The sequence below is a fragment of the Momordica charantia genome (genome assembly GCF_013281855.1).
Source record: "Momordica charantia cultivar OHB3-1 chromosome 9 unlocalized genomic scaffold, Mcharantia_2.0 BLBB01000009.1, whole genome shotgun sequence".
Classification (NCBI taxonomy): Eukaryota; Viridiplantae; Streptophyta; class Magnoliopsida; order Cucurbitales; family Cucurbitaceae; genus Momordica; species Momordica charantia.
The window spans coordinates 4,764,699-4,791,803 of NW_028275167.1; the positions used below are offsets into that span (position 1 = coordinate 4,764,699).

The window sequence follows — 27,105 nt, forward strand, 5'->3', positions numbered from 1 at the left end:
AAAAAAAGCAAAAAAAAAGGAGCTTTCGAGAATTACATAATTAGTCCCCAATTTCCTGATTATTATAGTTGTGGCATTTCTTGGCTTCCACTCCACGGATTGCGCCGACAGAACTTCCGGCCGCTTAAATTGCTTTGGGCCTGCCCAATCTATATGGTTTCTGTACGGCCCAATAAAAGGAAAAGTGGCCCAATTGGATCCCATCTCTAACATTTGGCGGGTAAAAGAAACTGAAAACAAAAATGAAATTTTGTAACATTAATTGAGCTGCTTTTGGATTATACACATGATTCTCGATGAGGATGTTATCTTTAGTTTACTCATAAATCCATGTAGAAGTTTTGTAATACTTACGGTTATTTCATGTGACTTGACAGCTACCTAACGATATCGATCTCTGCCCTCTTATTTGACTGTAATATTTTAGAAAAGAAAAACCAATGACCATTTTTGTGGTTTTCTATTTTTCGTTTTAATTTTAGATTATGTTGTAATTTTGTGGTACTTGCCTTATTGTTTAAAAAGATGGTTAGCTTTGTTTATTAATTATGTATTAGATATACATGTTATATTATGTCCTTTCTATTTCTAATAAGTCATTAACTAAGTTACAATCTCAACAAGTTATTAATTAAGAACACCTCATTTTTTTTTCTTTTTATCCAATATCAAATCGATGATGCCAAGCCCTCTCTTTAGTCTTGCTTAAGAATAAGAAAAAGGAATCTCATGTAACTACCATATGTTGATGCAAAAATCTGTAGAGACATGGATGACGACTTGAGAGGTCGGCTGGCAGCACTTGGAGCAATTCCTAGAGTACCTGCAAGGAGGTAAGTCACTTCGACGCCAAGTTAGTAAATAATCTGACCCCAACAGATCAGCGTTAGATAGATTTTTGTACCTGGGCATGAGATGTGGTGGTGTATTTATATTAGTCAATGAGGTAGATAGCCGTCCCATTGGGGTTTTCCCCTACACGCGCTGGGTGCTGTCGAGCGACTTCTGGTCCTTACCAGTGATCGGTCCATTCCCTGTCGCGTTAGGTAGGGTTTGGTGCCATGTTTCTTCCATCAAGTTACCAAGGTCGATCTGTTAGGTCGGCTCCTTCAGCTTTTCACGTAAATGTTGGGAGTCTGGAGTTTGACCCCCCCCCCCTCCCAACACCATGGAATAAGGTTTGAACATGGTTGAAGTCAATCCAACTTGGTGAAATATCTTCCCGCACCTAATTGATCAAAAAGTTCGCGATGAATGGCACAAGCTTCTTTTTTTATTTCGAGTATTGTTATATGGACCAGACAATCGATACATAGATAGATGGAGGCATGCGTCGTGCTTATTCGGAAAGTTATCGCTCCTTCCCCTCGTAGACTTGGTAAAGCAGCTTCACTTCGGCTGTGCTTTCGATGTAGTCTTTCTATTCCGGCTAACTCTAACACAAACGGGAAGTTAAGCTAGATTTTGAAAGACTACATCAGGGGAGAGTACAAAAATTAGCAACACTTTACTAAAAGATAGGTAGAAAAGAAAGAATTCAAAGCCAAATATTATAGCACTATATAAACACTCTAAATTTCTTTTATAAATGTAAAATAATCGGCCTGGTCTCAAAGTTTCAAACCCCAAACTCAAATTAGATCACATTTGAAATCCAAAACTACCCAAAGGGAAGATGATCTATACATATACATGTGTATAGAATAAACATAAATACATCAAATAATTAATTAATTATCTTTAATTTAATGTTCTATCCTTCTATACTTTTCTCGTACTTGTCTCCTATAATACATGAAAATCGAAATTGATCACTATTTGGAATGTACAATTCCTTCATTGCCAGCCAAAATCAAGTACTTATCTCTCCTAGTAAATTTGGTGCACTCAAATTCCAAAGCCTTTGCAATCTCACTTTGGACATGGTTTGCCACATCAAATCGTGTAGATGTTTTGGACAATGGAGCAACCAAATCCAACATCTTGATGGTGTAAGCCGGGGACGGGTTCATTATGAAGAACAGCGAGTCGAAGCATTTGAACCCACTTGCAGTCGTACCATGAAACATAGAAACATGTGTGTCGTTTGCCACAGGAACTATCTTTGCCCCGACCTCTGAGAACAAAGGGCTAAACCTAAGCAAGTATGGTTCTCTACAAGTGGTTCCTTCGGGACAGACGATCAAGTTACCCTTCGATAACAACTCGGTCATCACCTCCGCGTCACGGTCACGGTTTCGAGTCAACCGTACGGTTTGGATCGGTGAAAAGAACTCGGAGATGCGGCTTAGGCTGTAAGTGACTGCAAAAGGATTGTTGATTCTTAAGGCAGCTGAGATGTAGAGAGGGTCGAGGAGTGTTCTGTGGTTGCAAACATAGAGAAGGCCATGATCGTTAGACTTAGTTGCGTGGGAGGATGGGATTGATAAAGTGAGGCGCATTCCACTGAAGGCATTGAGAGGGATGCATAGTCTATAAGGGATAAAGAGCGAAACAAAGGCCCTAAAGACAGCAAGAATTAGGGCAAAAGGGAGCCACATGAGGAGGGCAAGAGTGTCGAAAGGAGTTGGGTTGAGAGCCAACCTTCCATCATGGAAGATCAAAGGCTTTGGAAATTTGTCGCTTGGGAGCCTCTTCCACCTCTTCTTTTCGGCCTCGTTCACCATGTAAATTTCCTGTTCAAAAACAGTTTTGATATCATCAGTACTATGATCTGTTTGATAATAATTTTATTTTTAAAAGACATTAAATTTCAGGACAACTAGTTTTGTCTTGACAAATATTTATAGAAAGGTCGAGAATTAAAAATAAGTCTGGATTTAGCTATTTATGTATAAGAAGTTCATCCATGAGTAGAGGTTAAGTATATAATAGTTTTGATAGCAAAATGAAAATAAAACATTCTAAGTTAAAAAAAGAAAGATTTATAGATTAAAAAAAATTACAATAATTTTTAAGACATTATTCTAAATAGATATTTTTCCGGTTAAAATTATGCTATTATTTATTAACAATTTTTGTTTTTGGTTTTGTAATCTCTACTTTTTAAAATATTTTTCTTTTTCAAACAGTGATTTTTAGAATTTGGACAAGATCATAAAATAATGATTTTTAAAAGATAAAAACCAAACAAAGAAACATTATCAGCAAACAAGATAAGTTTTTTCCTTTTTTGTTTTTAGAAAAATCAAAATCAAAATCAAAACCAAAATCATTATTAAATTATATGGGACCTCCATCCTTTTTTAAATTTGAGATTTATCGGGGCATGCTAATTAATTCTTGAGTAATTTACAGCATAAAAACTTATAGTTTTTATTGGAATACTTTATGGATGTTCATTAATGTTTTTTTTTTAAATAATAAATGATTATGACTTGTAGATGTAAATGTGTATCTAAATTATTAATGTCAAGATAGGTAAGATATGATTCAATTGATTCTTTCCCTCTCGAAACTACTTTATAATCATTTAAAATAAAGAAAATAAAATTAAACAATAAGCACAACCATTTCTAAAGACAGTTATTTTTTTAGTTTAAAATAAAAGTAGATTATACTATAAATAAATCAATAAATTTTAAATTTTATTTATTTATTAGTTTTTTCCTTCTATCTTTTAAATGCATAATGTCAATTTGAAACAATATATGACATGAAAAGCTATTAATATAAATCTATTATGCATGTTGATTATTTAATTATGACAAGACTTATTGATGTTAATGTATATCTAAACTATTAATGAAAAGATAGAATTGCTGATATCTTTTGTATTATTCTTATGGAATAATACTTTAATTTGATGATCAAAGATCTCCTGCTTAGACCATATACAAAAGAATGTTATAAATATATTTTAATATTTCGTTTTATCAAATTTGTTAATATGATATAATACTATATATTAAACATGTTAATCTAAACATAGTTCAAGCATATATTTTTTACCAAAAAATTGAATCTTCGAATTTTGAAGTTGATAAATTAAAATTAATTTGTAAGGATTTTTCTTGTTAACTTTAATTTAATGAGCCGATGAATCTAGAATAATGAATCTTAAATCTATCAAAAACTTATAAGAAATACATGATTTAATTTATTATTTAACACGTAACACTCAAGCCCCCTTTTTTTTCCTAAAATCCGAATGGAAAATTTGTTCTTTCTTTCCATTTACTTATTTAAAATGTTTTTTCTTTTTCTGAACAAACTTATTTAAAATGTTATTTAATCAAACTTCATTTAATGAAGGATACCCCTATTTGACTTTATCAGCTCCAACTCAAATATAATCCATACATGTGTAACCTTATAATAAATTAGATGAATGAAATCAAAATATATAGCTTTCCTTTAAAAAAAAACCAATAATGAAATAACTCAAAATTGTTTCACCCCTCAAATACCAATTTAAAAAGTCACTTAGTCTCAATATAACCATTTCAAAATATCTAGTTGATTCTTCTCATTTTTTTATAAATCAATAAAACCATTCAAATTGATCAATATTTTCTCACACAACACATCAAAAAATCAAAATTATTAAAAACCATTTCAATAACATCTTTGTATTTTCATTTTCTAAAAAATCATACTTTTTTTTTATTAATGATACTTTTCTTCCATCCTATAATTCACCTTAAACATTTTTTTTAGTTCAATGTTACTTTTTTTAGTACAACATGTGGGTAGGCCAGATCAAGCTTACAACTAAATATATATGTCAATTACTGTTGAGTTATTGGTCTTTTTGAGTTCAATGTTATTGAGAATAGAGATATCAATTATTCAAACCTACAGTTGAGCTATGTTCAGATTGACCCTAATTTCTTTTGAAATTGCAAGTAAATGTATGGTTTAATTAATTAACTAGATTAGGCTAAAGAAAAACTAGCTAGGGTATGAGATAGAGGACAATAAATTAAAGTTTAGGGTAAAGTATAAGTATAAACTCACATTGCAAATAGATGAGAGGAGCTGAAAATCATATCCCTTTGGAGAACCACAAATCCCAATGATCAAATTCCCATTATTTCTCTCAAACTTTTTGGCCTCTTGATCTTCTTCTTCTTCTTCTTCTTGTTCATGTTCATAATTATGAACCAAATTGGACAATGAAGAAAGCTTCACTTTTTCCTCCATTAAACCCACAAAATAGCCTCCAAAAACCTTCAATTCCCTCCCAACAATTTCCTCAACCTCCAAATAATCTCTCAAAAAGCTCTCAATCATAACTTTTGGGAAGAAATTAGTAAACCCAACAACTCTTTTCCTCTTCCCTCCTCTTTTCACAGCCTCAAACGCCTCCAATCCGACGTCGTTTAGGAAGAACTTGGGGAGAACTGAAGAACCAACTCTAAAGCTCTCTTTTTTCAACCCACAGAATGATATCATCACCATAATCTTCAGCCCCATCTCCGGGCCGACGAGTCGAACCAGCGGGTATGACATGAAGAACACCATCGCCCGGAGGAGCCCGCCACCCTCGAAGGCCACCAGCATGAAGTAGGAGAAGAAGGGATGAGAGGATTTGAGGAGAGCTTCTTCCACGTTGAAGATTAGGGTTTTTTCACCGTCGTTCCGCTCACCGTTCGGAAGTTTCGCCACCGGAGATGGGTGTTTCTGGTACTTCCGGTGAACGGCGGCGGTGCGGTGGAATTTCTTGAGGAAGAGGGCTTTGAGGAGGAAGAAAAAAGAAGTGGACATTTCGACGGCTTTTGTCATCTTTTTTGTTTATTTTTGGAACTGTCTGAAAAAACAAAAGACGAGATTGGTTTATTTATAGGGTTTTGGATTGAAGATTGCCATTGGTCGAGGTTTTAATTACAAAATTTGCCATTATGATTGCTTGTTTAAGAGTTAAGACTAGAACCAGCTATACCAATTGGTCCAATTCCCTCGCCTATGACTCGTCTATGCCATTTAATGTCACACGTAGTTGACCATTTGAGTCAATAAATTTCCCTCCAAGGAAAACCCAAGTAATAATTTGAAGTAAATGTAAAAGTCATACTCCCAGTGCCATTTGTATGGTAGAGGGGTATTTTGGGGATATTTAAATTCTCAGAGTTCTGATTGCATACTAATCCGTCTCCGAAAAAACAATGGAGATTTGTTTATTTTGGCTGTCTTTCGAGATCCGACCTTAAACGGAGGATGAAGGCTTAGCTAAAAGTATGCCAACATTCATCTCTAGTGTTGCTCCAATTTTTGGAATCTCTCTAGTGTCTAAAGTTACTGAATTGAGTGAATTGAGTTAATCTGCCATCCCTATCTATAAGCAAGTTGGTGCACATGGGTACAGGCTATGTTGGATGATTCGTCTCGTTCAGATGTGTTGACCACTCTTTCGACCAAACCTTGAAGGGAGAGGTAATGATTGCTAGAACAAGTTGGTGCACATGGGTAAGGGTTTGATTCGATGATTTATCCTATTCAAGTATCTACAACTAGAAAATATTAAATTCTCTTTCAAGTAGACTTTAAAAGGAGATAAGGATCATTCGAATGAGACAAATAATCTATATGAATTCACCAACCGAATTAGTATCCTATTTCTAGAACGTCAACCACCGGTAAATTAATAGTAAGGAGATCAAGTAATACATATATAGCAATCCATTTTTAAAATGTTGACTAAGAATTTAAAAAAGGGACAGGGATGCAAATTAGAGTTTAAGAGATGGCGGCTGACCATTTCTTCAATCAACCATGGTGCTAGGAAAGTACACTTTTGAGGCTGTACGATATATGGTGCTTATTTGGCTATCCCAAAAAACCCCAACAAAACCAATCTTTTTTGTTCGACTAATTAATATCAATCGGTTCGGTTTGATACGATTTCAAAGTTGAAAATGCCACATCAATTGGACTTTAGTCTATTTTGAATGCTTTTTGTAGGTAGGGTAATTACTTTACTCGGGATTTTGTTTTTCCGAAGTCAATATGTTGGGTCGGTTAATTTCAAGGAGGAAAATAAATAGAGAAGATAATAAATAGTATTTTATTGAATTGAATGGCTTAAAATACAAGCCTAAGGCTATTTTTTCCTAATATAATTTCTAATCCTAATTCAAATAGAAAATTTAATTCAAAATTATATCCTAATATTAGGATAAAATACAAACCTCATGACTCATTTTTTCCTAAAAGTAGAGATGAAGGAATATTATTTCGAATAACAGATATACTCTATAAATTTTATTTCTAATACCATGCTACATAATATTCTTAGCTAAATTTTTAAAAGTGTCTGATAAAGTTTTTAATTTTCAATGTTGTCAAATATTTATAAACACCATATTTATAAATATAAATATATTCTGAGCTAAATATCAAATATTTTATACAACATTGAAAATTTAATAACTTTATTAGACACGTTTAAAAATTTAGGAATTTATTAAACACAATTCTAAAAGTTAATGAACTAAACTTATAATTTAACCTATCATACATCAAGATCATATATAACAATTAACATATATATATGTGACACTCCATATACTCTCTATTTAAATCTTGAAATATTTTACACTATTTATAATAAAGGTTTAAGATATAATGAGATTATTGTTTCATTGTTGTAGCCATGTGTTAAGATCTTGAGTTTGATGAAGTGAATCTATCAAAATTTTAGATACCCAAATCTTTAAATTCATTTGATCATGAGCTTTATTATATTTATTTCACTTTCAATAATCCTCACAACATTTATAAATATTGTATTTTAGTTATGAACTTTGTGCCTAAATTGGGATGAATAATTTTAGTATATTTCTTTGAGATTATGAAAATGATGGAATGGGTGTGTCTCACAGTGAAGGGTAGATATGTACTATACCTTCTAATGGGGGTTGATGTTCCCTTGAATATATAAGTGTACAGTATTGAGTTTTAATATCCTGAGACAAACGTTATTAAATATTTACTTTCGTAAGTAATATTATTGATTAATCATTACTTTAAATTTAGGACCTGTTTGACTGAGGATGTTGTTTTTAAATTTATGTGTTAAAAAAATTATGCATACTCTTTCACAAATTTTTTTGAAAGGTTCAATTAAAAAGTTCTTGAAATATGGTTTAGATTTTGAAAACGTGGTAAAAAGTAGATAACATTAAAAAAAAAAAAAGAAAAAAATACATATGGGTGAAAGTAGAATCTTTAATAAGCTTAATTTTCAAAAAATAACAAAAATCGAAACATTCAATTCAATATTCTATGTCGATCAAAAACAACTACTAATTACCGCTGAGTTAAATTCAAGTTGGCATAAGACCTCAGATTATATGTAACTACATGCCTCTCTCAAATTGATCCAAAGAAACATTTGGTTTAGTTCCATGAAAGATGGGGAAGCGTTAAAAATTTAATACTTTTATTCTGTATAATCATAATTTTTTAAAACATTTTAGACTCATAACTCATAATTTAAAAAGAAAACTAAAAAAAAGGATTTCTTTTTCTTTTTCTTTTTGTTTATTTATTTGTTAAAGGAGATGAAAAAGTGTTAACAGGGTGGCTTACGTGTGGGGTTGATCAGCAAGTTGGGATGAGGAGGCTCCACCATTCTCTCTCTCATTAATGAACCTTTAAGCCCATTTTTTAGACCAAAGAAACTTTCTTCCAAAAGGAACCCTCTCAATTCTTCTCCTTATCCCAAAACATGACTTTTCTAAAATAGATTTTGCTATATTTTCATCCCTCTTTCGAGTGGTTTAGGTTGCTTCTCTCGACGATGAAGTTTATCCTCCATTATTTTGCTGGTTATGTTAGGATGATGGAACCAAAATACGAGTTTAGAGCCTAGTGGACGTGAGAATACAGTATTGAGACGTTATAATGAAAACAAGATAGCATACAAAGAGAGAGTAACGGTGCGACACTGTTACAAAGACGGAAAAGAGGACGCTACAAGTTCGTAGTGTTGAGACACCAGTGCATAAGCATAAAAGAAGAGTGTAGTGTAGTGCAACATTGAAAGAGAGAGAAGGAATTATTGTAGAGTTTTTGTTGGGCATATCGTTCTTGTGAGTTCAGTGAGGGCAAATCAATATAAATTATGGTGTTAAGTTTTCTATCCCAATCTTGTATTTTCTTTTGTATTACTTATCTATGATCGACCTTCTCAGAGAAATTAGAATTAAAACCTATTTGAATTGCTCTATTAGTTTCAAGATAATTATTTTCCACTGTTCAATTATGTATTTTAAAAAGTTTCTAAAGAATTTATAAACTATTTGGTGTCTAACTAGTCTTTCAAATTTAAAAGTTTTTAATAAATTTCTAAACTGAATGGTAGGAAGTATGGATAATAAAATGGAGTTATATTATATAATTTTTTAAAATAAGTTGGACATAATATTTTTACATAAAAATGTCAAGTGGGTCTAGCTCAGCGGTAATTAGCATGTACCTCCAACCAAGAGGTTATCTCGTCCCTAATATGTTGTACTAACAAAATATTTTTATTTAAAATTTAAAAGTTGGAAGACCAAAATTAAAATTCAAAAGGAAATTTGCCAACCAATACTACATTTTCACTTCAAAAGAGAGAGAAAAAAGTAAAAAAAAAAAAAAAAAAAAAAGAGCATTTGGTTTGTTGTTAATGGACGAGTGGGAACCATCCTAAACCATAGGTTATTAATGGACATTGACATTCTAATATTAATTATTATAAATAATTACTCAGTCTAATTATTTTAATTTTACCAAACTAAGCATAACTATACATTCGGTCTAAAATAGGAGAGGTGTAAATCTACAATCACATGTTTTTTAACTAAAAAAAAAATAAAAAAAAAATTTAATTTTAATTATCATTTTAATTAAAATAACCAACCTTATATTTAATATGAAATAAAATAAAATATTATCTGATAAAGGCACAATAAATATTAAACTAAAAAACAAAATATTATCAACAAATTCAATTTAACCTTATTCTATAAATTAATTTATAGTTAAGTCTTAGATGATCAATAAGTAAAAATTGAAGTCATATTTTACAAATTTCATTTAAAATGTAAAATAAAATTTATTCTCTTCTCTCTCTCCTCTCTCAAGTGAATGAATTTGTCCATGAGGTAACAATGACAACTCTCTGACAAAGAAAAACATTTTGAAAAAAAATAAAACAATATCTTGGTCATTCATTTTTATTCGCACTATTAAATCATTCATTTTTTTATTATTTTTTTCATTTTAGTCCATATATTTTTTTAATTGGTTGTTTTGATAGTACCTTCATTCTTAAAAAGTAATCATTTTGGTCGTTAATTTTATTTTTTAACTCATTTTTTTCCGATCACATTTTCAATGCGACACTCCATACTCAATAAATTAAGACTAAAATGATTACTTTTTAAAAGTATAAGGACCAAAGCAGACATTTACAAAATATATGAACTAAAATCGACAAAAGTTAAAAATACAATTAAAAAACTCTTATCTTTAAAATATTTAAACTTAAAAATGAAAAAGAAAAATCTCTTAAGTTTTTTTAAGACGAAAATGTCCTCTCTTCTTTACTAGACCTCCTAGGATCATGAAACAAAGGAATAAAAGAACAAAAGAAATAAGAGACAAATTATTTTTATCTTTTAATTTAAAAAAAAGATTTTTTTTTTTGGTAAATATCTTTTTGTTTTATTTTATTATCAAAAAATGTCTCCTGAGTTTAAATCAAGCAGAGATATAATTTAGACTTCTTCCTTCCACATTAAATAGTCCATTATCACTTCAAAATTAAAATTTTCAACATTTTTTAAGTCATTATCAAAATATTAAATTTGACAAAAAATATATATATACTAAAAAAATGAAAATTTTCAATATCGATGAAGGTATGTATCAATTTCCTTACTTGTGTGTAGTCAAAATGTTAATAAAAATCTCGATGCAATTTTTTCAAAGTTAAATTTTCCAACAAATTATAAATGCTATATCCACCCCCCCCATTGAAAAATCATCTGAAATCAAAATACATATTTCAAACTTAAGCAAATATATTTCATATCATAATAAATAATAAATATTGAATAATACAAATCAAAAGAGCCATCAAAACAAGTTATAGCTCATATGATTAAGGCACCTATCTCTGACCATCACACGTTTAAGTTGATAAGTTAGGATACAATTTGAATCTCTTAATATGTAATGCTATACTCTTTAAAAAATTTTAAATAATTAAGAAATGACATTTTAGAGCTCGAATACACGAATATTTATTAGAATACTATTGTTAAATCACTATTTAAATCATAATTGATAATTGAGCTCACATATCCATATACAACGGACTTTCCTGCATCTCCAAAATAATATGATGTCTTCTTTAGACACAATATTATAATTCTGCTTTTGTTATCACTCAAAAGGTTCCATATATACATTATATTGGAGATGTTTGTCTCAACCCTCACTGGTATACTCACGATCTTCCACTTTATCCTAATTAATATGAAATTTTGGTCACACACCTAACACCTTTAAACTCAAAACTTTTTTACACTACGATGCATGACTCACTACTCATCTAACAAAGACGACATTTTTTAAGGGAAAATACTTACCTAGTGACTTGGTGAATAGGAATCTCTTTGCTGACCGATATATCATCAAATTTTCAACCAGTAAGTGAGAAAAACGTTCGGAAAATATTGTTCTTTTTCGAGAGCCGAGATTGAACACACAAACAAGAGAGATCTCAAAACACGGGGGGATGTGTCACTATTTGTTCGACCAATTCGTGGGACACGTTCATATGCATGACTTATGAGACCAAAGACTTTATATGTTTCTTTTGGAGAAAAATAGAAAGAACTATGTGTGAATGATTATGACATTAGAAAGTTACAAACTGCATCTCCCATATGGCTTTTAATGTTTTCATTTCTTTTCATCAAAAGGTTCGGGTTTAAGATTTAGATGATTTAAGTTTAAGGAGGAAGAACCCTAATTAAGGATCGATAAAAACAAAATAAAAATTGAGAAATATGAAAAACGAGAAACAAGAAACAATAACGATCTTAAATATTATAATGATTAAAAAAAAACAACAAAATTTTCGCATTTTTTCTGTTTTTTTTTTTAACATTTTAGCGATCTTTTTTATTTTTTTTTAAAGTGGAACATATGAGTGTGGGAAATCGAACTCAAAATCTTTTGATATGAGATTTATGTCAATTACGATTGATTTATGCTTTGTTTTAATAATATCTTAATTTGTAGAATTGATTGAATTTCAACGAGTCGTCAGAGTTGTTTCTAGCATAAATTATTGATGATCTTTCAAGAGTTTTAACACTTTTTTTTTTTTGGGTAGGTCGATATATAATAATGATATGAAAATAACATATTTGACAAGTAAATTTGGATGGTTTCAACGTTGACCGCCAACTTTTTTAGGGTACAATTATCGCTCATGCCATTAAATAAGAAGGCCGACTAAGTTATTATGCATTTAGTTGATAAATTAATTATGGTAATTTTGTCTTTGTCTACTTAAATCATATAAATTAATAAAATACGAGCCTAACTTACCCGTAATTTTTGTTTCTTTCTTAAAGGTGGGAGGTTCAATCTCTTATTTTTGCGTACTAAAATCAATCATATAAATTTAGAAGAACTAATTTTATGTAGTCTCTACATCATTAGTCATAATTTAACATTGGAAAAAAATTGACTAATTTAGTAAAGAAACGAAGAGCTTAACAAAATAAATTTTGAAGGCCTCTGAAAAAACGACGAAACAATGTTAGTTGGTTGATTTGATGAAAAAATCGATTGAGATTCCAAAACTTATTTTTCGTTGGTCAGTTTATTTCCAACTAAATTAACCGACCATTTATGTTTAATATATAAAAATAAAAAAAAAAGGGACAGACTGCATAGGTCGCATGCTGCTAGAATTGTGCTTTGTGCTGCAGCAGCTTTGAAACCAACAGCCATTTGATTTTCAAGGTAATTTCTTTCTATTATTTTTCTTTTTACCTTCGTTATCTTCTCCATTCCTCCCCTCCCATTTATTTTCTACTTTCTCATCTCCTCTCTTTTTTTTCCTCCTCTCATCTCTCACTTCGTCACACCCATTCTCCCTCATCTTCTTCTTCATTCTTCTTCTTCCTTTCTTGGATCGTCGATTTCATATCCTTTTTTTTTCTTTTTCGCTTCAAAAGCCTACCGTAGTTCTGATACCAGCATCTTCCACCAAAAAGAAGACTGTTCTAAAACTGAAGAAAATTCTAAAACCAACAAAATCTTCGATTGGTCGGCGCAAGATAGCATGGTATAGAAGTCAGTTTCCATGATTGGTCAAAAACTGATCCTGACCAACCGATACTTACTCCAAAGTGTGCTCCCTCATCATTGGGCCGGCCCAACCTAAACAATTACATTAAGTATGGCGAGTGTAAGAAACCGTTTGGACTTGGGCCTAACTGAGGTGCATCACCTGTGGCCCAGTCAAGTCCGTGTGAGATTTCATGCGTGCAACTTGTTTTTTTTTTTTTTACCTTTTATCTTCGCATACTTTTATATCCTTAGTTTGAGTTGTTTATTTTATTTTCCTCTTTTAAAATTTTTATTAAATGAGTGCTACATTACATCATCAACATTTTAATAGTAAAGAAAAGAATATAATAGCATAAATTCTTAAAATTTTTTAAGATCAAAATCAAGGACCAAATAGCCCTGATATTTCAAGTAAATTTTATTATGAGTTTTCAACCTTTCAAATAAGATGTACTAAAAAAAAATTCAAATAAGATAAGATTTAGTTAATTTAACAAAAAAAAAAGTCAAATACAAGATGAAAGAGTCTACGCTGCCCACCCATTTGATTTGTGGAAGACCGATTTTTCCACGAAAAACTCACTGAGATCAGATTATCCCTAGGAAATTATGTCCCCATTTGTTACTATATTTTTATGATATTCTCAATTAAATGTTAATTCTCTGTTAGAATGCCTATTTTAAAATGAAATTTTCTTTTATTTAGAGATAGAAAGGTGTTTATCAAGGGACCTTCAAGATTGAAGGTATGCCACTATCATCTATTATCAAAATATATACATGTATTATGAATAAGTTGTGTCGGATCAGCTGATCTACTGCAAAAGCAACTAACTCAATGCTATTCTGGATCTACTACTTCCGAAGTTTGAATCTATTCAACTCCAAAGATCTTCCACTGCTAAAAGAGGCTCTATAAATGTTTCATGGACTTAAATCTTTTAAATAAAACCATATTGAATGCAACTTCCAAATAATATAAAAAAAAAGGGAAAAAAATTGGCAAACAATACTAGTAGAGATTTCAGCAAAGCTTATCACAGCAGAGTTACATGATGTCAATGGTGACTCTAAAGACCTATTTTTGAATGCCTCTCCACAAGCCCCGATCTCCCAAGCCACATCCATGGCATTGCCAACAGCGATCTTGTACTCCTTCAACGAGAGTTGCCACATTGCGCTTGGGATCGTCGAGTCGGTTACAAGTCGATACAGCACTTTGCAGGCAGCGAGACATTCCTTCACTGCAGGATCTGTCGTCTGGTTGATGAAGCTCTCAACTCTGTGCCAGAATTTCTTGGGCGTTCGCTAATGTCTCTTTGAGGATGATCTCGGCAAGACGCCTAACATCGGCCGTCGGGCTTCGAGGGTAGACCCCAAGGCTCGATATGCAAAGGTCAACATGGGATGTCTTCGAACATGTTTCTGTAATGAGATTGGCTGCAACCAAAGATGAAGAGTGGTTAACAAGTAGCAGAGAAACAACAATGGCAGCCCACTTGATGAGAGGGAACATCTTTAAGCCAGAGAGAGAAAGAAATGGAGAGTAGAGAGAGAAACATGAGAAGGGTAGAGAGAGAATGAGAGGAAAAGAAAACAGAGAGAAAGATGAGGCCTATTTATAGAGTTCAAACTTAAAAGGAAACTTGGAGTACCATAGAAGAGAATTCTATATTTGAAAGAAAAAATATCACAAAATAAATGATATTCTCCAATCTCTGAAACAGCACAAGCTAAAGAAATAAACCTTCAAAATCTGCACATTTGCTACTTTTATGTCCTATTTTTTTTGGTACAACAAGGGGGATTCGAACTCATGACCTCTTGATCGGAGATAGGTATCAATTATTGACAAGCTAAACTCACGCTGGCCAATAAGATTCTTCTAATTCAAATCGAAACATCTCAAAGTAAAGAATAAAAACAGATACTATAAATCTTCTAATGATCTCAATATAATGATAATCGTCATGAAACTCGGTATCTCTCACGTCCAATGTGTGTTTTTAGCTTGCCGAGCCGGTGACAAGACCGGAGAACTTGACATCTTGGATAAAAGATCAAGTTGGTTCATTGGAGAAGAGGCCTACAGCTCTACCTCCAAGCATAGTTTATCAGAACAAGCAAATCATAATGCTATCAAGTACCTAACATGATACATTCGCCCATAAATCTAACAAATTAAAGAATCATTTGTACAGTTGTCGTACCTGTTTGATCCTCGGAGAACAGATCGAACATCCTGCACCAGTCAGCCAATCAAAAGTCTAGTGGGTTAAGCATCTGCCAATTGTATCATCATAGTTCTGCAGATTTGATCTAAATTGAACAGGAAGAGGTTCATAATTCAATTGATCAAAAGAAAGCCTGGAAACAAGCAAGGTCAGCTACATCTATGAACTTGCCAATATAAATTATTTAACATAGAATTAAAATATAAAAGCATTTGATTACAAAAAACCGAAAATTCTTCGTTTTATTTACAAAAACCATGGTCAACGTGATCACATATCACAATAACTATAAAAAGAAAAAAGAAAAACAAAAAATGAAGGCCGTATGGGCCACCGAGCTGCCACATAGGATCTCAACTTCAAAAACTCTTCAAATCAGCCAGCTTTTATTTCCTCCTAGAGGAACAAAACCAGAAACCGAGCTATGCTGCAGAACTGCATCAACAAGATAATATAAAAATTAGACTAGAATTATGTACAAACTTGTATTTCATCAATCATGATTGTTCAGCAACACGCACTTAACAGAGGAGTGATCAGGTATATCGCTTTGATTTGGGGGAAGGCTATTTATGTACTGAATGGAAATGAAACCGCTACTACCACCGACAGAAGGTCCGGGTCCGGGAGACCCCTGCAACATCGAACTACTTCTGGAGCTTATTCCTGTAAAAAGAGTTGAACAAGACAGACATGTCCATAAAAACATATCGGTAAAGGCAGACATAGACTGATAAAAACATCACAGAACCCAACAAGATGAACAACCTTCCCCCCCAAACAGCAGCTCGGAGACAGCGGAGACTCCCATCAATTGAAGGTGTTCAAATTTTTGAGACCGATCAGATTCTAAGAGCAAAAGTAATAGGACCTATAATTTACTAACCTTGAATGATTATGACAAGGAAGAAGAGGAATGTAATAATCATGGCAGGTATGCAACTGCTCAGAGATGACGTTTTCTCTGCTTTCACCTTCTTTAATGCTTTCATTCGCTCGACTCTTGCACGCTTTTTCATAGCAAGCACTGCAATTTCCTTCACCAGCATTCTATCAGCAGCGTCAAGTGAAGGACCTTTAGGTGGTCGCGGTGGCTTTAGAGCCTTTTTCTTATTCTTATGCTTCCCTCTCACATTATTCTTCTCCACAAGCGCAACAACTTCACGACCATCTTCTCCTTCCAAACCCTTATCTATTAACAATTCTATGTTCTCATCAGCAATGACCTCGCCAACAGAATTCGCAAAATTACCGTTTAAGGTGACACCTCGTTCATCCTTTGGCAGTCCAGCCTCTGTAAACCTACTCCAAACATTCTTCTCCTCTATCTTTATTGAATTTGGTTCTTTGCTCCCAACCTCTTGGCCAATCCTCCCCCCGCTTTCAGGATCGAATTTGAGGTCCTCTTCTCTTAAAGCCATATACTCAATCTCATAGCCTTTCTGACTCTAAAAGCGAAAACACACTCCCCGCCACCAAAAAAATAGAGAAAAAGGAAGTCCAACTTCACAATCAAAGATAAAGGTCTGTTCCCGGGGCAAATGTCTGTCCACCAAATCGCTGAAACAATGGCCTTAAAAGCAACGGCAAAAACAAAACAGACAAAAACACTCCCACTTCAGAAATTTACAAATTGCAATAACAAACTTCAAAAGCCATGAAATAACTGAACCATACTCAGAAACTCAATCTCATAGACATTAAAAGGACCTCCAAAGAGAATCAAAGCCATCAATTAACACAAAATAAGCAAGAAAACAACAATCAGAACAACCCCCAACCATGTAAGAATCTACTCCATTAAAGCACATAGTTAAAGAAAATGAAACAACAACAAAGGAAATAAACCGACACCCATATTTCAATACCAATAACCAAACAATATCAACTTCGGTAATTCCAAAACAAATTTTGCCGAACACACAAAAAACCCAGAAAACCCATCAGCCCAGAAAATGAAAACTAAACATAGGATCCAGACCAACAGAAATTAAAAAGAAAACCATCGAACACAAACGGAAAATGGAGAATAAGTCGCAAAAATAACCTAGAATCCCTCGAACCGAGGAACCCAGAACCCAATAGCAAGGATTCAGTACAAACATACCCAAATTCAAGCGTTTTTCTGCTCAAACCGACATGATCCACATCGATTTCGCCACTGTTCTTCTGATCATCTGCGGGCAAATGAAGAAGCAGCATTATTGGGGGAAAAAACAATAGTTTAATGAAATGGGTCATCGTAAAATAATAAAAGTAAACCTCTATTTTTTTAAATCGGGGTGAGAATTTGTCCTGATCGGAGACGGCGACCGACGAGACGACTGAGTCTATATCCTTGTTCCTCAGACGATATTCATATTCCGCTCCAACGGGTCAAAAACCAATGACGGGACAGTATCCCACGTCCCCCAGGGAAATTTGTTCACGAATCGTCGGCCACTGGTAAATTTGTTTCGAGGGGATTTCAATTTCACAAAATTTGATGGGAAATTAGTTCTTTTTATGTTAATTGTTTTGGTTTATTGAAAATTAGTTTCATAAGTTGGAAGAAAGATCCCTCCTTTTTGCGAAAAGATAGGCTTTCGTAGCAAGAGAAATGGATTTAGTTTTAGTTCTCTCTCATTTTTGTTTATAATTAAAATCTAATTTTCATAGTTCGATACTTCAATTTTAACAAATTTTGTTATTTTTTTTAACTATACCAAATACTAAAATGAAAAATTAAGTTTGAAGGTGGACGTTCTAACTGCTAAACTATGCTTATGTTAGAATTTTGGAGGATACTCACAGGTGAAGATTCAAAGATAAAATGTCTTAATCAATTGAATTATGTTTAACTTAATAAATGAAATTCTTTTTTAAAATATTGTAAGTCGTTTTTTAAAATTTTATAAAACTATAAATATATAATAGAAAAAAATCCCTAATAAAAGTTTCACTCTGAAATTCCCAAAGACGCCATGATAGAATAATGTATTATTTTTTTAACATGTCAATACTTTTTTTTTTTGGCATGACCAATAAAATGTTAAATCACAGTGTGCTTGAATATTAAATTTATTTATGGAATCCAACACGTGAACTTATCGATATTAGTCAAGAGTTACATGGTAGGGATTAAAATTCACAACTGCTTGCTTTAATAGATTGTCAGGAGATCCAAAAATTTAAGTTTAGTCTTATTTTTGTTTTAAATCTAATTTAGTTTGTTTAGTTAAATCTGAAAATAGAAATTTAAATATGAGAGCTCATATTCAATGAAATTTTTCAATATTTTTTGAATATATTTTTTAGCACATTTAGAAGTTAAATCTCAAGTTTATATTAACATATTTGTAAATAGTGGCAGTTATCAATTAAATATTTAGTTCAATATAAAATTTTATTAATTAATTTATTAACTTATATGTTATAAATTTTGTACACTTATTCTTTTACAATTAATATATTCTCAGTTTTAATTTTAAAAAAATAAAAATGAGTTTTTAACGTTAAATAATATATTTAGCAAAAGTTTCAATTTTAAAGTTTTAAATTTAAGATTTGAAAATACTGAAAACATAAAAATATGTTTTTTTAGTACAACAACATAAAAATATGTTTTCAAATTTTTCAATACTTTGATTAATTTAAATAACAAATTTACTAAACAAACTAAACAAATATTCACTAATGGTTAATCTAAAAACAATAAACACAATCTAGATTGCATACCAAACAAGTCCTAAACTTTCAAGATTTCATTTTCATCCCTGAATTTTCAAAATATATACTTTAATCCGTAAACGGTTAGATCTAGTATATTGTCCACCTTGAAAATGTCCAAGTCTCTTAAACTTCTTTTTTTAAGAATAATTTATTTTTTCATTACCAATTGTTTTTCTTTTAACAAATAGATGAGACATGACTTCAAATATATGTATTAACATATTGATGTGAGCGAAACCATATAGGTCAACTAACGATTATATTTTTTAAACTTCACGTACTAAAAATAATATTTAAAAGTTCAGGGAGTTAAAATAGACATTTAAAAATTGATAGACCGATATTGAAAGTAAATTTTTTTTTTTCTTTTACTTCTTGAGTCCCAATTGGAAGGAACTCAAATACCAAAATGAAATATTATGCCATATTCTTAAAATGAAATATTGTGACTTGTTTTCCTAATTTATTTAATTAATTATTATCTTTATAAATAAGAATGAATTGTAATTAATTTATTATTTTTAACATTATTTTCTATTAGAAAAAGCATTTTTAACATTATTGTGCTAGATTTGTAAATGATTTGGTTCCTCTAATCCTCTTAAATCGGGAAATAAGAAAGATCCATGCTAGAGTTTGCGGCCAAATTTGAGTACGTTGCTTTTGGAAATGATGGAATGGAAGTGCAAAAATCACATCACTATGTCAAAGTTTTGGTAGAAATACACTAGAAAATGTGAAGACCCGATTCAGAAATGGATCCAAATAAGTGTGGATGTCATTTGTTAATAAGGGATCTAACAAATGTTTATAATACAAGTGGATTACTTCTCATACTAATTGATTTTGAAATAGAACCTCATGAATATTGACATGATATCAGAGTCTAAAAACGCTCAAATAAGCATCGACCAAGATCGATGAGCCAAAAAGTGTTACGAAGGTTTATAATAAAAGTGAACTACTCCTGATATTGATATGCTTGTCATATATCTTCTCAGTGGATTGAAATTTGTATCATGGGTTGGTGAAGGAGGAATATTTGTGGGTTTATGATATGTTCGGGTTGGGGCGGAGTGATTCATGGTATATAAGAGAAAGACAATTATCTCCATTGGTATGAGACATTTTTGGTGAAACAAAAAACAAACCTGTGAGGGTGATGGCCAAAACAGACAATATCATACCATTGTGGAGATAATTTTGGGTAACGTTGTCCTTAACATTTTGATGAGCTGCGTTTTGCACTTTGGTCTTTCTAGTCTTTGGGATAGTGTTGTTTCCCCATTTGGCTTCTCAATGTCGCGAGTGGAGGTTCAGTTTCAAATGTGTAACTCATTGTAGTGTTATTGTTCTTATCAAATTAAGTTCATTTTCGCTGAAAAAAAACTATTGATTTTTAACTAAGCTAGCTATCCTTGTTAGGAGGTCACCAGTCGAAGATTATTTCATGTTACGATTGAATTATCGAAAAGGAAGGTGCACTTTGTTAGTATAGGTAGTAACTTTCTTTTAAGCTTTTTTAACCATACTTTCTATGGTTTCAGGATCCTTCTCATTCAGATGTGGTATCGATTCATTCTAATCGAGCGTTACACTTACTCTACACTAAAGATTATAAAAAAAAAAATTAGCTGACATCTTAAGAAGAGTTCTTGGACATGTATACTTCAAGAATTGAACATGGATTCATCTTATATTTGAAGAAGTATTAGGTTGAAAAATATAATGAGATATTTGGAATATGATTTACCTTTTCTCGAGTTCAACAATTGTAAGAATGAAGATTGAACCATTAACTTTAAGTTGTTAAACCTTATCCACTGAACAATATGTATACCGACATAAATAACATAGACAAATAATTAATAGATTGGCTCTAACCAATTGAAAGGGGAGTACTAAAAAGTGGCAAAGGCCACTAAAGGTAGATATTTGGTGGGTTGAAGTACTTTGGAGGTTAAACAATTGTACCTTATTCTTTTGGAGGAATTTTTGAAAGGTAGAAATAATGCTATTAAAATCACTACAAGATTTTTCGACGAAAATTTATGGTCTATCACGACGTTTTACTCTTTTCCGTTGGCAAGGGGTTTTTCCAACGACCCTTTGTCGACAAAAGCTTTTCATCAGAAAATTTTTGGCCAACATTTTTTCGACTTTTGTCGACGTATTTCTACGTCGTCAAAAATGTAATTTCTAGTAGTGAATGAAGATATCTAAATAGTTTTAGAAGGTCTTATAGATTAAAAAAAGGGTCAAAGTGGCACCTCCGTACATATTAAACTACAAATCTAGTCCTTTAGTTTGAATAGTTGTATCTATTTCATCTCTAAACTCAAACAAAATTATCAACTACATCACTTGACGTTCAATTTTAATTCTAATGAGTCTATATCATTAGCATCATTACTTAAACGTTCAACGTGACACGTTTGATCGAACTAACAAATAATGATTTGAATAGGCACACTAGAAAAAATAAGGATCAATAATTGGGTCACCCACTCTTATTTTATCTACTTGACCCACTCTCTCATGTCTGTCGTGTTAAATAAAATTATCGCTCATTAACTCAATCCTAGTGCAAATCTAATATGTAAACTGTTAATGACAACGACACTCCATGTTACCCAAATATCTCCACAATTGTATGATATTGTCCGTTTTGGATATAACATTCACGGCTTTACTTTTAGTTTCACCCAAAGAATCTCATACCATTAAAGATAATTATCCAAACCTACCTCCACGCTGAACTACGAGATGGATAATGTATTTATTTATAAAAGGAAAAGAAGTGGATAATATTTGTCTAGTATCATACAAAAGGAAAAATACAAAGAGTATTATTATTTTGTAATTGAGTAAGCAAGATGGGATGAGAATGATATTGATTTGTGTGAATGTGAGGGGTAGTGGTGGAAAAGAGATGTTAAAGATATATCGGGAGTCACTTTCAATGGCTAAATTAAAGGCCCTTCTTCCAAATTCGATGTATCAAATCTCTCTCTCTATTCACAGATATGAGACAGAGAATTGAGAAAAACGTCATGTCGGACAGCCCTAATTAAAGTTTGTCAGCAACTGTCCTCTCGACTGCACTTCTACCTCTACCGTGAGATATGTCCATATTTTTATCAATATTTTTATATATTTATGATTCCTGTCGATGTAAAAGGTGAATTGACTAAAAAAAATTGACAACAATATATGTATTTTGTTTTTGATTTCCTAAAATTGATAAACATAGTGTTCGAATTCAAAAAGATCACTAATATGATATAATATTAGTATTAATAATTAATATGAACATAGTCAAAACATTTGTCTCCCACCCAAAAGATTATATATATGTTTTTTTTTCTTTTGTTATTTCACATATTTATTATAATTTTTTAATAATTTTCTAGAGATATTAATCTTTATTGAATTTTTATCGTGTGGATATTTACCACACTGCACCACCCACTCACCACTTTATTTCTTTAACAATCAAACTCATTATTATATATCTCCAATCAAAAGGTCGATGATTCAATTCTCCACCCCACTCCACGTATTGTATTAGAAAAAAAAATCGTCATTATATATCAATACTACTATTTTTTTAACATTTTGATTTTTAAAAGTATTTTTAGAAAGTAATTTGATTTTGTTCTGTGTGTGTTGTCATTGTTTTTTCTTTAATTTGTTATCTTAATTAATATTCTATTTCATGATGCTTGTTTTTTAAACTTAAATTTGAAAACAAAGTATTTATTGTTCACCCTTCTGTATGAATTTTCCATTTTCTAAAAACACATTTAAAGATTTGGCTAAATAGCAAAAATAAAAGACAAGTTTTTTTTAACTTAATTTTAACTGATTTTAATTTTTTATGTTTTAGTAACTTCCAAAATAAAGTGACAAAAATAAAACCAAACAGAATGAACGAAATCTACAAAAATCATAATATGGTGCCATTGAATCCATCAAATTTTTTTTAGGTAAATATGTGACAGGGAGATTTTAACCTCCGACCTTTTGGTCCATAATATATATACACTCAAAGATATATGTCTTAACTAATTGAACTAGGCTTAAAATTAGTTGTCACTATATCCATCTAAAAAATATTGGATTATCAATCCAATATACGTATTGTATACAATCATGTAACTAACATTATATTCTAAATAAGTGACAACTAATTGGGTCGGGTGAGGTCAAACCATCTCCCTCTACCAGCCTAACGTATTGGAAGAGATGACATCCTGAAGCGACCCATAATTGATAGCAAGCAAATGAGCATCTTGTTCAGAGGAGACAATGTCATGCAGTTGTCGCTCCTGATGAAACGAAGGTGACACATAGGAAGCGTTCGGGTGGCCAACAAAATCCCAATTGTGTGCATTTCGGTAGTGGAAGAGAGACGGGGGCGTGGTGGCGAACGTTGTGGAGCTACCATGGAGGGCGGTGGCGGCAGAAATGGGGTGATGAATGAAGGTTGATCGGGGCATGAGAGGGCTGGGGTGAGTGTGTTGGCCTTCGTAGGTTGTCACCACAATGCTCGGATCCTTAAGACATCTCTCCACTCGTTTCTTTACATTGCATGCCACACTAGTGCAACGATAATAGCTCCTACAGAAGAAAAACCAAACACGCCATGTTACAAAAATTTGTCCTAAACAACGTAATTTCTAAAAACAAGACCAAAATAATCTTCAGAAAATCTAAAAGATTGAACAAGATATAGACATGAAAATTTATGTTGAAGTTTTTTACCTAGGATAAGGGCTGTTTTTCACAGCTTTTTGGCCATACTTTCTCCATCTATATCCATCTTCCAAGTGATCGACCTCGCTCTTTGTCATAAACGCAAATCGTGGTTCTTGCTCTTTCTTCTTCTGGTTCGTCTTCATTACTTTCGACCTATATTTTTCACAAAATTTAATATTATAAATCATAAAGGATTAAAGTATTGATTAATTTCCTATAACCTATACTCTTAAGCTTTTGAATTCGGGGTGATTTAGCCTAAAATAGTTCCATCTATTTAACAAATTATCAAATCATTATGAATAAAATTATGATTAGTTAAATATTCTTTATCTCTTCTGTTAACTATAGTGCACACACTAAATAATCAAATTGAAAACTCGTGTAGGTAAATTCTTCTACTTTTAAATTTGGCAATAATTAATGAAAAGAACAACAAAATCATAAGAATCTAAAAAATTTCTAAAAGATTGAGTTCTGAGACTTTTAAATTTATTTAAGAAAGAGGGGAAAAACAGTTTTCTTTTAAGAAAAATATCAGATTCTGGTTATTTCTAGACACAATGCTCCGTCGTTTTATGTTTTTTTTTTCTTCTTACAATAAATTATTGTCTAATTTATCAAAATTTCACCTAATCTTCATAAGTTTCTTAGCAGAAGATAAGGAGAAAAAATTAAATAACAGAATTAAAATCAAAAGACCCTCACCGTTGGTCAGATTTCACGGATTCTGGTAGGCGACGTTTTTCGCCTCCATCTTGATTCTGCTCTGTCAGTTCGTCGTTGACAGTTTCATTAGATGTCGATGATGAATTCGACGTTGCGGGCCAACGGTTCCAAATCTCGAGATTCTCTATGATGGAGTTTGCCTCAAGATTTGGAACGATAAGAGAAGACGATAATTGAGACGAAAAGTCTTGAACTCCAAGAAGATCCATAAATTCTAGCCGACCATTTCCGTCGACGAATTCGAAGGCATCGGAAAATGGGCATCTCAACGAATCGGCTGCCGCCACGTCCTCCATCGCCGCCGTCCCAAAACCTAGAGAGAGATGGGGGATTTTGTAGAGAGAGAAAATGGGGGTTGGGAATTGGGAGAAATGGGAAAATGGGGAGTTAAGAAGCTGTTTTTCTAGGAGGGGGTGACCGGCAATTGTAGGTCAGAGTTTGGTACGGACGAGACAGAGGGAGTGGAAACCAAGTACGTGGACCGACAGAACAGAAGGTGTGAACGTCGTACTGAGACGGTAACCGGTCGGTCTGAACGGGATTTTGACGCACGTGAAGTATATGCGGCTAAATTATGAATACGCGTCGTTTTGTAGAGCATGCGTGCGTGGCAATTCCAGCATTAACATTAAATAATAATTATATTCATACTCAAAATAATAATAATAATAGTAATAGTAATTATATTATTATATTCTTTCTTTTTTCCTTTTTGCTTTCCTCAATCCCGAAATTGCTTCATTGTCTCCTTGTCTTTCACAATCTCGATTCTCTTTTCAATCTTTTCCTCTTTTAAGAAACTAATAAAAGATATTCAAACTTCTTTTTTTAATTAAAAAACAATGCATTAGAAAAAAAATAGGACCACTGATCAAGTCATAAACACAATTATCCCAAAAGATAGATAAATAATAAAAAATGATACATTTGGCCAGTAAAACAACTTGCGTCAAATAACTAAGAACATGAACAAATTTAAGCTCACTAAACACTTTACTTAAAGTCACAATATCTTCAATCTCATTAAATAACGTCGGAGAGACTCCTCGATTAATGGAGAGATCTTGTCAATCATGTCACCCGTATTTAGAATTGGTAATGAAATAATTGCCTCCAAAATTGCTTTATTCTCCACCATAACAGGTAAAGAATGATTAGTTAAATTTCACAAATCATGCTGGTTATTGATCTCAAACAGTTAAGATTGATAGTCTCCACAGATTTTGAAACAGTGTTCGAGATGACTTTTGTTCCGTCATTCTAGCCTTTGGACCATTTTATGAAAATAAATGTTATATTTTAATTATTATAATATATGTATCAAAATCACTGTATTCGAGATAGCTAGATTTTGATGAATTCAATTTATCTCCTCAAAGAATCGTACATAAAATAGACACTAGATTTAAAAATAAATTTTTATGATAATTAAAATTTTCATTTTTCTTGTGTTTAGAAATTAATCTTATTTACCAACTTTTCATATGTTTCAATTTTTCTGAAAAAAAAAACTAATCCATTTCAATGCTTAATTAAAATTATAAAAATTAAAATTTTGAAAATCCTTTTTAACAAAGGCAAAAATTTCGCCAATAGTTTAGTTGATAATTGATGTTAATTGGAGAGGAAATGAGATTATAGAGAGGTCAAGAACAAGAACTCTCATCTTAATATTATGTTAAATTTTGTTAAATCACCATAAAAGCAAAAATAAAAAAAATAAAGCTCTAATATATTAGATTATTTTATTCATATACTCAACTCTTGAACCATTGATAATCTCTTTTTTAGTCCAATAAAGTTGGAGATCAAACCATCGACCTTTAAAATAGTAACAAGTGTCTTATCTATTAAATCATGCTCATGTGAGCGCTAGTAACACAAAGTTATATACCTAATATCTTTCAAATAACAAATGTTTTATTTTTGTTTTTTATTATATAATATCTATTACTAAAAAAAAAAATCAAACCTACCCTTTATCATCGGAAATCTTTTTTTTCTAAAGATAAATTATGTATAAGTTGCTAAAACGAGCATACGTTAGTGAGTGGTAATTGACAAAAAATAATGTATAAGTTGAATGGATTATATTGATTTTTAATTTGAAGGAGGGTGACATAGTATAGTATATGATGGGAAAGATTAGCTTAATATGGGTGGGGGCTATGGGAAGTCTTTGTCATTTTGTCAAACAGGCAATTAATTAAATGTTTCTTTCAAAAAAAAATAATTATTAAATAATTAAATGCAAGGAAATCATTAAATTGAGGCCAATAACATATACTCTCTTCTTCCATTGATTATAAACAAGACTGAACAAAACTGAGAAAGTTCAAGAATAATATAATTTAAAAAATAAATTAAA

At 31.8% G+C, this 27,105-nt stretch overlaps 3 protein-coding genes across 3 annotated transcripts; all 3 read right to left on the bottom strand.

Moving 5' to 3' along the window:
- Positions 1-1,522: 1,522 nt before the first annotated feature.
- On the bottom strand, positions 1,523-5,764 carry GPAT3 (glycerol-3-phosphate acyltransferase 3). Its single transcript, XM_022289954.2, has 2 exons — positions 4,960-5,764; positions 1,523-2,675 (listed from the first exon to the last, which is right to left on the bottom strand). The coding sequence occupies exons 1-2, from the start codon at positions 5,725-5,727 to the stop codon at positions 1,815-1,817; spliced, it is 1,629 nt and encodes a 542-aa protein (XP_022145646.1). The 5' UTR covers positions 5,728-5,764; the 3' UTR covers positions 1,523-1,814.
- A 9,939-nt stretch (positions 5,765-15,703) lies between these two features.
- On the bottom strand, positions 15,704-18,045 carry LOC111020642 (uncharacterized). The gene is made up of 5 exons (XM_022297357.2): positions 17,799-18,045; positions 17,644-17,713; positions 16,423-17,109; positions 16,058-16,202; positions 15,704-15,971 (listed from the first exon to the last, which is right to left on the bottom strand). Exons 3-5 carry the CDS (start codon positions 16,955-16,957, stop codon positions 15,959-15,961), a joined length of 693 nt encoding a protein of 230 aa, XP_022153049.1. The 5' UTR covers positions 16,958-17,109; positions 17,644-17,713; positions 17,799-18,045; the 3' UTR covers positions 15,704-15,958.
- Positions 18,046-23,188: 5,143 nt separating this feature from the next.
- On the bottom strand, positions 23,189-25,114 carry LOC111019108 (WRKY transcription factor 71). The gene is made up of 3 exons (XM_022295396.2): positions 24,717-25,114; positions 24,015-24,161; positions 23,189-23,870 (listed from the first exon to the last, which is right to left on the bottom strand). The coding sequence occupies exons 1-3, from the start codon at positions 25,031-25,033 to the stop codon at positions 23,471-23,473; spliced, it is 864 nt and encodes a 287-aa protein (XP_022151088.1). The 5' UTR covers positions 25,034-25,114; the 3' UTR covers positions 23,189-23,470.
- Positions 25,115-27,105: the final 1,991 nt, after the last annotated feature.

Excerpts from the sequence above, each read along its gene's own strand:
- GPAT3 (XM_022289954.2), bottom strand. The coding sequence starts at position 5,727 with ATGACAAAAGCCGTCGAAATGTCCACTTCTTTTTTCTTCCTCCTCAAA. Across the intron at positions 2,676-4,959 it reads TCCTCTCATCTATTTGCAAT|GAAATTTACATGGTGAACGA; the intron begins GTGAGTTTATAC and ends GTTTTTGAACAG.
- LOC111020642 (XM_022297357.2), bottom strand. The coding sequence starts at position 16,957 with ATGGCTTTAAGAGAAGAGGACCTCAAATTCGATCCTGAAAGCGGGGGG. Across the intron at positions 16,203-16,422 it reads CCTTGTCATAATCATTCAAG|GAATAAGCTCCAGAAGTAGT; the intron begins GTTAGTAAATTA and ends CTCTTTTTACAG.
- LOC111019108 (XM_022295396.2), bottom strand. The coding sequence starts at position 25,033 with ATGGAGGACGTGGCGGCAGCCGATTCGTTGAGATGCCCATTTTCCGAT. Across the intron at positions 24,162-24,716 it reads TCCGTGAAATCTGACCAACG|GTCGAAAGTAATGAAGACGA; the intron begins GTGAGGGTCTTT and ends TGAAAAATATAG. Across the intron at positions 23,871-24,014 it reads AAAAACAGCCCTTATCCTAG|GAGCTATTATCGTTGCACTA; the intron begins GTAAAAAACTTC and ends TTTCTTCTGTAG.